This window comes from Echiichthys vipera (genome assembly GCF_963691815.1).
Source record: "Echiichthys vipera genome assembly, chromosome: 5".
Lineage (NCBI taxonomy): Eukaryota > Metazoa > Chordata > Actinopteri > Perciformes > Trachinidae > Echiichthys > Echiichthys vipera.
Window position 1 is genome coordinate 22,328,861 of NC_139830.1, and position 12,657 is coordinate 22,341,517.

A 12,657-nucleotide genomic window follows, 5' to 3' on the forward strand; every position below is an offset into this window, starting at 1 on the left:
TGACGAAAGGCTGAGGGATCTGCTGTAACATTACATTGGATCCCTTGTGTTTTTTCCTTCCCCAGTTTCCTCTGTGCCTGCCTGTTTCTCTCCACACAGACGCTATCATATTACTCTTTCCCAGTCATCTCCGCAACAGCCGCTGATGTAATCCTAGTTTATGGTCCTGTCCCGACCAAGACGCACTTTTCTACACAACAGTCACTCGCTCCTCTGTTTCCTAAACCACTATCAAATAAGACTTTCATTGGAAACTAATTGTATTAGGCTAAGATTTCCATTACACCAATTTAGGATGAAAGGGAGGCCTCTAATTGTTCTGCTTTAAATTAGCTTGTTTGACATACTGTTACAAAGAGAACATCCGCACACCGCATGTCCACTGGATCTCATCAAGTACGCATTCATGAGGTGTAGCCCAAACAGACTGGCAGCACAGTCAGTAGAAAGAATTACAAAACAATAAAACACATCTGTCTGCACATAAGTGATCACACACACATACAAGAGGGGCCATCGAAAAGCGTGGAACTTGCTGCGGCTATGGCTCAGGAGGTCAAGTTGGTCATCCTTTAATCACAAGGTAGCGGTTCGATCCGCCACCATTGGTGTATGATTGTGTGTGTGTGTGTGTGTGAGTGTGTGTGTGTGTAAATGGGTGAGTAAGAGACATATTTTAAAGCGTTTTGTCCAGTAAGCAGAAAGATGTTGTATAAATTAAGTTTATTTATCCTTTACCTCTGTCAAGGCCATGCCCTATTTTGCAATGTTAATGAAAGTAAAAAACAATCCGTGTATCTGCTCTGTGATTCGGGTGCGCTGCAAAATGTAACAGTTTCTTTGTTGGCCCATGCTACACCCTTCCACTAAGTTTCATGAAAATCAGGTCAGTAGTTTTTCCATGAATCCTGATGAATCATTGGCGTAGGTAACTAGACTCTGCTATACAGCACTGTTGCAGTGGAAGTTATTGTACATTAACAACTGGAAGGTGCAGCTGAGTAGGGGCTGAATAATGTTTGTGATTGTAATTATCTCTGACATGAAGCAAAGCTAGACCCGCAGTCATTGCAAAAAGGTCTCATATCTAGATCCACACCAGGATATCATTCCCTGCCCTGGTCCTGTTTGCATAGCACCACTAAAGAATAACATTGTGTCAGTCTTCGCCGTTTGACGATAATATATCTTTGTTTTGGGAAGATGAGCAAGACTGGAGAGCGTCCTGTAATCTGCTTGTGAGATCTCAGGCTAATAGAATAGTGAAAATATCTGCAGCAGATGTTTAAAAATGCTCAGATGAGGGTAAGCAGCAGGTCAGATGGCACTCTGCAGGAAAGCGCGCTGTGTTTATGGAGGTTATTTCTCCAGTGGTGTGAGTCAGCTAGCTGACAGGCTCCTATTACACTTCTTCTTCCTGCTTGGGATCATGAGCTACCCACTCTGTGTAAATGAGCCCATATCATTGCACGTCACATCAAATTAGGAGCGTTTGTGATGACTGTGCTGCTCGGACTGGTGGTAACTCAATTATCCATTCATGTATCATCCCTTTCTCTCCCTCATTCTCTTTTCCTCTCTCTCTCTCTCTCTCTCACACACACACACACACACACGCTATACAGATAAACACACAAACAAGCATACATGTAACACAGATTTTGGTTCCTCAGGAGGAAAAATAAGTTGCCTCACATCCCCCACTCAGTCCAGTTATAGTCAAGGGTCCCATGGCTTGTCCAGGTCCTACACAGCCTCTTTGTCATTGTAGAGCTGGGGGGTCAGATGTGGAGGAAGTCCACGTGGAGGGCTGGTGGGGCTCCAGGGGCCTGGAATGTTAATTGGGAAGATTGTTTTAATAAGGCCCTCATCTTTGCAGATGCTGGGAAGGGTTAGCTGGTGGGGCCACACAGGCGGGAGGGCAGCTCACAGTGAGATATTGTCAGCAAACATAACTGACACAATGTGAACTGCGTTGTGTAAGACACGTAGCAGGATTAAGTCATAAGTGGATAAAGATATTCCACTGCTCTTGGCGTGTTTATGCCTGCTTTTCCGGAGGTAAATGGATTTACTGTAATGAACATTCTGTGGTGACAAATGTGCGATCTGCATATAACCGTCAGTTCTGTGCTGTGTAAAATCCTATTACACTGTGAAGACTCAGACCGACTAGCACAGTCTAGTAAACCCGAATACAGAAAGGGAAAGGAGAACAGCAGTCAGAACAGAGTGAACATTTTGGATGCAAAGGAAATAGTTAAAAAAGCCAAACTATAAAAAAAAGCATAATTTAACTCAAGTAGTCTAGCCATGCAGATAGCTGCTTTTATGTCCAGGTTTTATATCCAGATCTCTGCCTCCACCCTAAAATGAAGGAAGTGAATTGTGTCTATAGTGCTGACAGTACTGAATAATTACATTTTAAAAATTCAACAGAAACATCCCTGAATCAATCAATCAAGAGACAATGTCCCCATCATTCTGGATAATCCACAGAACACACTGTCAGCAGTTCTCATTGAGGTGTGTCTATCACAGCGTGAGAATCACAGACAGTGGATAAGACAAACTGAGATTTGTCTTCTGTATTGTGGCTCACACTTTTTAAGTCTCCATGAATTAATAATTTTGCTTACAATGTAGATATCCATCATATACTAGCTGCACGTCACATTGATGAAATTACTCTTCTCCTGTCTTCAAGGTTGGCCCGGATGTCACCACAACCATATTTCATTTTGTGTAGGAGGCAGCTCATTCCCTCGACACAGTTAACAGAGGGCATGATATGCTATGAAAAGAGCCCCATTGCCTCAGTCTATTGTGTGTGAGAGGGAGAAAGAGGCAGAGAATGAGGGAGTATACTGTACAGGTGTACAGGTGTAAGTGTGTGTGTGTGTGTGTGTGCGTGCAAGTACTATTGTGTTATATCTGCTCTTTTGTATCTCTGTGCAAAGAGCTTTAGGCTCGAGACTGTGCAGTGAGTGGTGAGAGATGGGGTTGTCATATCATCCTTGTCCTCAGGGAGTAGGACATACTGTAGAGCTCCACCTATAGACGAGACTTACAACAACTTTCCCATCCAGATTGCATATTTGATGAAGCTCTGTCCAACCTGGTTTGCCAAATGAGGACACATCATGTACAAGTACAGCCAGTGCAATGTTGACATCATCTTTTGTTGCAAGGGTGCTGTAGGGGAAGGTAATTCTTTTCCTGTAAAATATGTTGATTAACCTGCTTCTCCCACCTTTATCTTCCTCATTATTTTTTTTACTGCATTGTGAAACTGGATGGAAACTGAATGTATTCCATTGGCATCAGCTCTATGCTGTGTAAACAAAATGTTTTATTTAGCTTGGCCAGATAAAACTATATATGTCTGAGTGCATTTAGTAGCCATGAAACTTGATGCCATGTTTCCACAACAGGTAACACACTCTTTTTCAGAATCAACACAGCCCTGAAATCCCTTTCATATGCAGACGGAGCGTACTGGCTAATCTGTCAGAAGCTGAGGAATCTGCAAATGGCTTGTCTGCTGTATGTGTTTCAAGCATTACATTTAAATGGGATAATCCAATACAGATGTTTATTACACAGTTTGCATTGTGGTGGCGAGTGTTCCTATCAGGATTTTATGGGGTTTGTATTTTTTTTCGCCCATTAGAACATTTTTGAAAAAATAGAGAAAGTCGTTCTCAAGCTGCGTTTTTTTCCTTCGACATTCCAGCCTGTGCACTCCCAGCACTCGAAACGCTCTTTATTTAGGTCCAACCCCTGCTCGCCCAGCACTCCAATCACACAGGCACTGTTTATTGAACCATGAGGTGCCAAGTCACTCACTCACTCACTCACTCACATAAACCTGCCTCCCCGCTGCCCTCTGCGCCTTTCGCCGTGTTCGCCAAACGCCATCTCTCTCTCTCCAAGCCTGACGAGAAGACTTATGACCATTTAAACAAACACAGGCACTCAATGGCCTCTCTGTCTGTGCGGCTGTAAGGCAAGGTTTCCTTTATGTGGTGTGTGTGTGTGTGTGTGTGTGTGTGTGTGTGTGTGTGTGTGTGTGTGTGTGCATGTGTGCGCGCAACATAATTGCTGTTGGATAGTTATATGCGCAAGGTCTACATGTGTGTTGAAGTGTGTAACGTTGAGGATGAAGCGCTGAGATTGAACCCTCTGCATTCGACTCTTTGCGGCCTCACAGGCAACAGTGAGTGCAAATATGTCCGCTGCTGTGCCACTGAAAGGTCCACAAAGCCATCTGCTCTTGGTGCCAGAGCGAGGTATATACTGTAATCACCTGGCACAGCACAGTGTAAATGCCTTTACGCCTCTACATACCCCCGGTCTTAATCCACACAGCAGCAGGTCCTGCCTGATTCATTCCCCTACATGGCATGGTTTGCATCTGTATCTGTATATCTTTACAGTTAGTAGCACATGTGCTGTTCACTCCTTGGATGCTTATCAAAACACAATGTCCCAGTCTCAACTTCAAAAGACTTTCAAACATTAGGTCTTTCCTTTTGGTCCAATTATTACAAGTAAGACAAGTTGAGAGAAACTGTTAACTGGCACATTTATGTCTGTGTTTTGTTTATTTACTCATGGAGTCCTATGTTTTATTGTCCCGGCTCTGAATGTTTATAAGAGCTAATAAGGGCATCTTGTGTCTGTTCAATGACATGACGTCACATGTGAGTACGGAAGATGACCTCATGGAATTCAGGCTGTGCAGGTGCAAACCCTAAAGGCCAGTTGGGTAATAGTCTGTCTGCTCTTGTTGACATATTTACGGGTGTCAACAAGGTGTCTCGCAGTCAACCAGGCACTTAGGCTGTCAAGCGTTTTTAACCAATGTGACTCTGCAGATGTGACCTCATATCAAATGTCATGGTTGCCTAGAAAGGTGCTATGTTCCCTTTGTGATTTATCAATATGACATTTGGATATAAATGGGAAATCTATAAATTAGAATCTGAAACAAAACATTTCAGAGTGGCGAGTGTGTGATGACTTTATTGTGCTGTCCACTACTATTTACAACTTCCCTTTGCGTCAGTTTTATCTCTTCATTTGTGTATGTGTAGTATGTAGCTGTGAAGTTTACATCTATACCCATCTATCTCAGACAGTATTATGCTCTAGGAACAGATCGAGTGTCTGCAGGGTGGGCAAGAGGGCATGAGCTCAGAGCCAAGGAACGAGAGCCAGATTGAGAAGGAGAGGGGGGTCTGCCGTGTCCAATCTCATCTCCCTGGTGGTGGGGTCGGGGGGAAACAAAAGGAGGAGGGAGTAGAGGGAGGCAGTGATTCCCCAGAGTACGGTCAGAGTCCTGTTATGTCTTCACAACCACCAGCAAAACTACAGATTCATGCAAGCACACACACATTGTACGCACGCCCTCTGGCAAATTATCCACCTGCAACAGCCTTTGCAATAGAGAGGCACATGTTACTGCACCATCGCTATGAGCCTGCTTTTGATGTAAGCTTCTGTGTGTGTGTGTGTGAGCTGACAGAGAGGTAAGATAAGGGGGTCAAATGCTGAGAGGGGAGAGAGAAATTTAGACACAAAGTGGGAGATACATGGAGGTAGAGAGTGAGAGGTGTTTGTCTCACAGGACAGAGCTAGAGGCAAGGTGAATAACATCAATATGGAAGGGTTTTAGCTGTACTGTGAATAAGGCAGCTTTTTGCTTATGGCATAAACAGCGCTTGTGAAGGAGCAGAGGAAGTATGTTGTACAGTAAGCAGAAATGCACTGGAGGGGAGCTCAATATAAGCCCTGTTTTAATACAGATACATTTGTCATTTGGCCAGAATGGATAGGGTAGATTTTAATATGATGCAGCCACTGTGGATGTGACAGTTTTATTTACATGTGAAATAGCACTGAAACATTTTCTTCATAAGTTTATTTATAATTTGCTGTTATTCACACATTAGACTAGTGTCCTTCATTGAGACCTTGGCAGTAAATGCATAGAAGCAAAAGAGCAATTCTACTGTAGCCGAGGCTTTAAGCGGTCATATAACTATGCACATCTGGGGCTGCTTAGCCATATGATATTTTGTCCTAGTGTTTTCTGCTGTCCATTCATCCCTACCATATGTGCTTGGGTAATATCTAATAATGTTTGACCCCTGATACGCTGATATTGTGGCAGCATGTGAAGCAAATCGGACAAATTTCATTCAGTTTAGAAAAAGCAGAGCTACCTTGAGGAAACCAAGAGGAGAGACACAAAGGAAGAGAGATGGATTATCTTTCATTATATGAAGCAGATTCTTTCTTTTCCCTCATTTCTACTGTTCTTCTCCCTCTCTTTAGTTCTCTTTCCCTGCTGCTATCATTCATTCTGCTCCCCTTAAGGGACTAGCCATGTCCATTCTGTTTCAAGGAAAAAATCCAAAGCCAAAGCGGAGACCCATGCTGTGCTCTGATAAATCTTTAATACCCTGGTGGGTCTGTTTTTGTATCCTTCCAAAGACTTGTGGGGAAGCTTGTTGTACTTGGTTTAATTTCCTCAGAACAAAGCTCATCTGATCTTCCCACCCAGACGTGTGTGTGGCATTAAGTCTTCATTTTCATTAATGTTGGAGGGGTAGCACGGGAATCTCATTTTAATTTGACATTTAAACATCTGTTTTCAATTTCCTGAGGAAGAGTGCATGTGTGTGTGTGTGTGTGTGTGCCTATAATGTGTGAGTGTGTGAGTGGACGGAGGATAGTTTGTGGGGGGGAAGGACCCAGGAGCCTTCAGAGCTGAGAGCAGCCATCTCAGCTGACCTTTAGAGGGTGTAAGAAATGATGGCAGATAATTGTGTTACCCTCAGCACAACTACAATTTGCTACTATGGAGCAATGTATCGTGCAGCTAGGTGGAGTGTGGTTAGCCTGGACTTGGCAGGGCCTGAACAGATGTTTGCCACTGAAAACTAAACCTCTGCTTTGATAGATATGGTTGTTTTATGCACAGTCAGCTGTTTGTCTTGCAGCGAACCATGTCAGCCAGATGAGATAGGATTTGTTTTGTTCTTGGCCTACTGAAAAGAGGAAACGCAATGCAGAATAGATGCCTTTACCTTGACAAAGCATATTGATATCTGTCCAGGTGTGGATATTCATTCTGTTTCATCCCATCATCAGCATATTTGAGCCAATCCAGGACGGACAAAGAGGCGTGTAAATGCTGGGACCTGTGACTCTGGCCCATTTCCACATATTAAGCCACAAACTGAAAATCTCTCTGTACACACACAAACACACACACACACACACACACACACACACACACACACACACACACACACACACACATACACATACACACACACACACACACATTGAGTTTGGCCTCCCTGTTAATAGCACAGGAAATATTATCTGCTAGGGGACAGCTGCAGGCTCACTAGAGAGACAGAATGGTATAGTAGGCTCATTATCCCAAACACAGTCACAGACCACACCACACAATCACACACAAACACACACACACACACATTCAGGACAGCACACAGCGTGAGAGACTCTCTATTCCTTTTTTTTTTCACCCAATTCTGGGTCTTAAAACAGAAACAGCTAGGGAGGCAGGCGAGCAGGGCCTTATGCAGAAAGGAGGGACGCCTTGTTTAAATCGGTTTAAACCAGGGGGGGCCAGAGGCAACCGATTCCACCGCAGCTCCGGCTCTGACAGAGCTTTGTACCCCATCCAGATCTATGTCCGTCTGTCTCTCTGACAGACTGTCTGGCTGCCTCTGTCTCCCCTCCTGCTCATTCTGCCTCCATCCCAGAGGATTTTGTTTTCCACTACGCAGATGTTCGGGGCTGTCTGCTGCGCTGCACTCAGCTGTGTTTATAACAAAGAGGTGTTGGTTTGGAGGAGGATAGAGGGCAGTGAGGTGAGGGAGCTAGTGCTGTTAAGGAGGGGTGGAGGTCACCGAGCTGTTGGTGTAAACACTGGATGATGCCAGCTATCCCTCGGGCCTCCAACTAGTCAATACAGCATCTTTTTTTCTCTCTTTTTTTCTCCCTACATATCCCTTTTTATTTTCCGGAGGGACAGATGCATCTGCATGTAAGCTGAAAGAGTTCCAGTGAAGTCAGCAGGGGAGGTATAGACCCACAGAGAGGAGACCATGTGCACTTAATATCACATTTAAACTTCCTGAACTTACTCACCCAAGCGTTTATTACAAGCTCTCTATTAGTCGTGTAGGAAAAACATGAATATGCTCTTTATTTTTTTTTCTTAAGTATACATACTCTTAATCGACAGGATATTTCTCATTCATTGTCACAAGCTGATGCCGTATGTGTATACTTACCCACCCACCCATAAAAAAGGAAAAATGCACTTTTGATTCGGTTTTTGACTCACTTTTACAATAACACTCTGTAGAACAGTTTGACCTTTCTGATACAAATAGAGACATGCAAGGTTTCTTCAGATGGTGCTCTAATGGATCGGATGTTTCGTGTTTACATTTGCATTCCTGAATGACTGCTTTTAACCATACCAAATGAGCTCACTCGCCATGCAGCTGCACTGCTGAGTTTGACTTGATCAGAGTTGAGTGTAGAGAATTTAGAGAAATTACATATTTGTCATTCATCTGTGTACAGCACACTGCATGTATCTGAAGATGTATGTTCCTCCTCCTCAAATGCTACAGCAGTATATGAGTCACGAAATATTGGATGAATCCTTTTGCAATGTTTCTGATTAATACTGTTCCTATATGCTAAATACTTGAGGCCCTGTTGTGTTACAGCTGTACATGGGGACACGTGGGTATGATGATGCAGCAATAGACTGGAGGAGCTATTACCACCCATCTTACTGTTCAATTGGATTCTCCCTCCAAAATACAAGAAGCAGAGAGCAGGATCTAGGCTTGGCAATGTCCAATTAAGTGCTTAAAAGGTTTAGTGAGGAATTTGTTGGCTGTCAGTAGGTGAGGGGTCCTGGGGTTATTCTGACTTTGATCTGTGACTGAGGTGATTTTGGAGCAAGCCAAGGAGCGTGAGACAACAGACGGCAAAAGTTCGGTTTTATCCCCAAAACAAAGACACAGGTATTCATTCACATTATGTTTCCACACATACAATAGGATAACAAAACACTCACTGCGCTGACCCCCATGCTATGTGTGTGGCCTGAATTTCAGCCTGAAATGTACAAGCACTATTTTCATATGTGTTTATATGTGTTGAGCAGTAAAGCTGAGAAAAAGATTACTGGCACAGTGTCTGCAAAAGAGAGACGGTGGCTTTTTCATTAATTTCTCCGCTCGCAATAAACCTCCAGTTTATCACATCAGATACCAGAGATTTGTTGTTCTTCTGCCCCTCAGAAAATATGCATGTATCTGCTATGTTGCATCTTCAAGGTAGTAATGTTATATCAATATGATATTCTGATAAGGCAGGCAGGAAAAGACTAATGAATTTAGGTGAGGCAGGTTTTGTAATCGTTTCAGTCCCAAATGAAAATCAGAATTGCTTGGTTCATCTCTTTGAAACTCCATGTTTCAGTATCAAATTTTGAACAATAAATTAGACCTGGAAGGCTGTGGGTCTCTTATGTCGAATAATGAAAATTCATGGCAGTGTCATCTTTTTTACAAGACCTCTACCAGGAAAAAAATCAATGCAAATAAGAACCATATCCTACCAAAGTCAAGGTAGCAATGGTGGATTTAATCTAATGTAGATTTCCTATGTTAAGACAGCACAAGTGTATGAGCACAGGGGAGGTAAATAATGGACTGTCAGGGAGAGATGAAGAAGCGATGATGGAGAGTTGATCATCATTGTATACTGAAGTGTGTGTGTGTGTGTGTGTGTGTGTGTGTGTGTGTGTGTGTGTGTGTGTGTGTGTGTGTGTGTGTGTGTGTGTGTGTGTGTGTCTGTGTGTGTGTGTGTGTGTGTGTGTGTGTGTGTGTGTGTGTGTGTGTGTGTGTGTGTGTGTGTGTGTGTGTGTGAGCATGATTATATGAAGTTCTTTGTGTTTGGGTCAACAGAGATGAAGGTCATTGCTATTAGAGATGTTGATAGGCACAAATAAATGTTCATCATTGCTGTTGTAAAGCTTATTGACAGTAAGGTTATACTGTATGGGAGAAACAGGTCTTTACATAGCCACTGTATAAGCCTAGTTTATAGATTAGTCTACACTAAACACTTTTTTTTATATATTGTGCATACATTTTGGTTGATTTATTACGGTTTCATAGTGTAGTAAATCAATACGTGTGCCTAACATTTTGTTATCTGTGCGGAACTAATTATGTGTTTCAAATCGCCTTGGCTGCTGTTTTACTAGCTGCCTTCAGCTTTGTAACAACAGTGTAACAACAGCTTTCAGTGTTGCACTTTTTGTTTTAAATCATCTGCCTCTTCAACTGTTTTGCTGTGTTTTCCCTAAAGGGGGATATATTGACGCTTTGTTTTTCTTTTCCTCTTCTCTCTCTGTTTTCTCAAAGTTCTCCGTGATGACTTCAGACAAAACCCTGCAGATGTAATCGTGGCAGCAGGAGAGCCAGCGGTCCTGGAATGTCAGCCTCCACGTGGACATCCTGAACCCACCATCTCGTGGAAAAAGGATGGAACAAACATTGACGACCGAGATGAGAGAATCACCGTAAGACTGTTTTCTAGAAACTGCAATATTGTTATTTCTGGCACGTAGGCTGATCTATTGATGCCTGAAGCCTGCTTTGTCTCTGAGGATGATATGTTGAAATGTATGAGATAGAATGACCCAGTGATGCAGGTCAAGTCGTTACCACCACTTCAGTGTTTGTTGAAAGATTGATTTGTTTGCCTCATTATTCACATATAGCAATTACCAAACTCAAAGCAGCCGATTTCGGTGACTACAACCTTTAATGACCGAGGTAGATAGATTCAGTCTTGCTCCCTCAGTCAGCAGCACTGCATTGATTAGGGATGGCTTGCTGATGAAATCAACTAGGAGAAGCGTGTGTCAGGAAGGCGAAATGAGCTGACCGGAATCAAAGAGGGGAAAGTTGTACTCAGCAGCAGCAACGCCTGCAGAATCTAAACAACTCTTTACATCTGATTTACCCAACCACCAAATGATTCAGCTTTAATTAAAACAACAGCACTGCTGTATCAATCAGCCCTGCATGCTTGCTTACCGAAGGTCTTGCATAATCCTAGCTCAACCAGCACCACTTTGTGTCCATAGTTGTTTTTCCCTTGAGCAGGAAGAGACTTGTCGTTGTGTTTGATTATACTGATTGGATGTGTGCTTCAGGGAAGTAGAGTTAAGGCTCTGATGCAGCTAACACAAGCACATAGCGAGGAGGAAGTAGTTAGCTGTGGGTCTGGATCCCATTTTCACAATCTAACTGGTGGGGTTTTAAGGTTCTGGCTGCACATTGTCAAGTTGTGGAGCAGTCAATTGGTTTGGCCCCCAAGTGCTGATGATGGCTAACTTCACAGTGCGGTCACAGACAGATCAGATCTTTCCCAGATAGCAAAGACACTAGTAACGTTGTTCCTCTTTGTATCCCTGTAGGGTAGTATTGAAATAAATCCAGCCTGGGCTAGTTTTACTCAATACATTTTCATGACTGGGTAAGTTGAAGCAATGATTTATCACTGTTGGCTGTCTTCAGCGGATGACTGTACATGACTCAACACAGTTTTGCTCACTGAGGGCCAGTCGAGGTTGTGTGCATCTAGCCCTGATCGCAACTCTAACTCATAAACAGTTCCTTGCTGTTCTTTCCTAAGCTGCACAGGCAGAAGATTAAGAGTTTGTGTCTGGCCGCTGAGCAGCATAATTGAAATAAACAAGCGCATAATCTAGTTTTAAGAGAATCAAATCATGTCAGTGTGTGTGTGTGTGTGTGTGTGTGTGTGTGTGTGTGTGTGTGTGTGTGTGTGTTTGTGCGTGTGTGTGTGTGTGTGTGTGTGTGTGTGTTTGCGTGTGTGTGTGTTTCACTGAGTTTATCAGCAGATACTGATAAGCATGAAACCTCCACACCAAACAGTGAACTTCTGACCTTTTGAATTTACTGTTTGTGTCGTGTTTTCTACACATTTGGCGTACTCATGTATCATTTATTTACTGTATTCACACCCTACTAACTATATGTGCTGACTGTTGCTCTTTAGATGCTATTTTAGTCTAAATGCAACCAATTTTTCCAACTAATATTGAATATTTGATCTTGGTCCTCTATAAACTAAAATATTACTTATCTTTCTTGGTATCAGTTTTGTTCATCACCATTACTTCCACCTGCTGTTAACTGTAGAGTGGGTGAGGTACTTTGAGGACAAAGCAGCCCTGGTTTAACTCAGTATTATGTATGGCTCTCACGCACATGGCCTTTTCCATAATTATATTTTAGCCCCACTGAATACATCACACACAGACACAGACTTTTTCTGTTGTTTATAAATATATAACAATTACATTCATTCTACCCCTGTAAGGTAGAAGTTACTGCTATATATGTGATTATGTGCACTGGTGGGTGAAATTCTTAGAGTAAACGCTGTGAACACTGCTGCTTTAACACAGCCTAAATGACTCAGATTTGTGTCCTTGTAGCCTGCAGCAGTGTTGGGTCTTTTGTACTGAAAAAACCGGGATAGGATGATTTA

The 12,657-nt window shown here is 42.8% G+C and overlaps 1 protein-coding gene across 1 annotated transcript in view; it reads left to right on the top strand.

The window, feature by feature from the left end:
• robo1 (roundabout, axon guidance receptor, homolog 1) overlaps positions 1-12,657 on the top strand; it is a 128,626-nt gene that overhangs the window by 75,718 nt on the left and 40,251 nt on the right. The window contains exon 3 of the mRNA XM_083914653.1: positions 10,500-10,657. Coding sequence (XP_083770779.1) covers positions 10,500-10,657 — 158 coding nt within the window. The remainder of the gene's footprint in view (positions 1-10,499; positions 10,658-12,657) is intronic.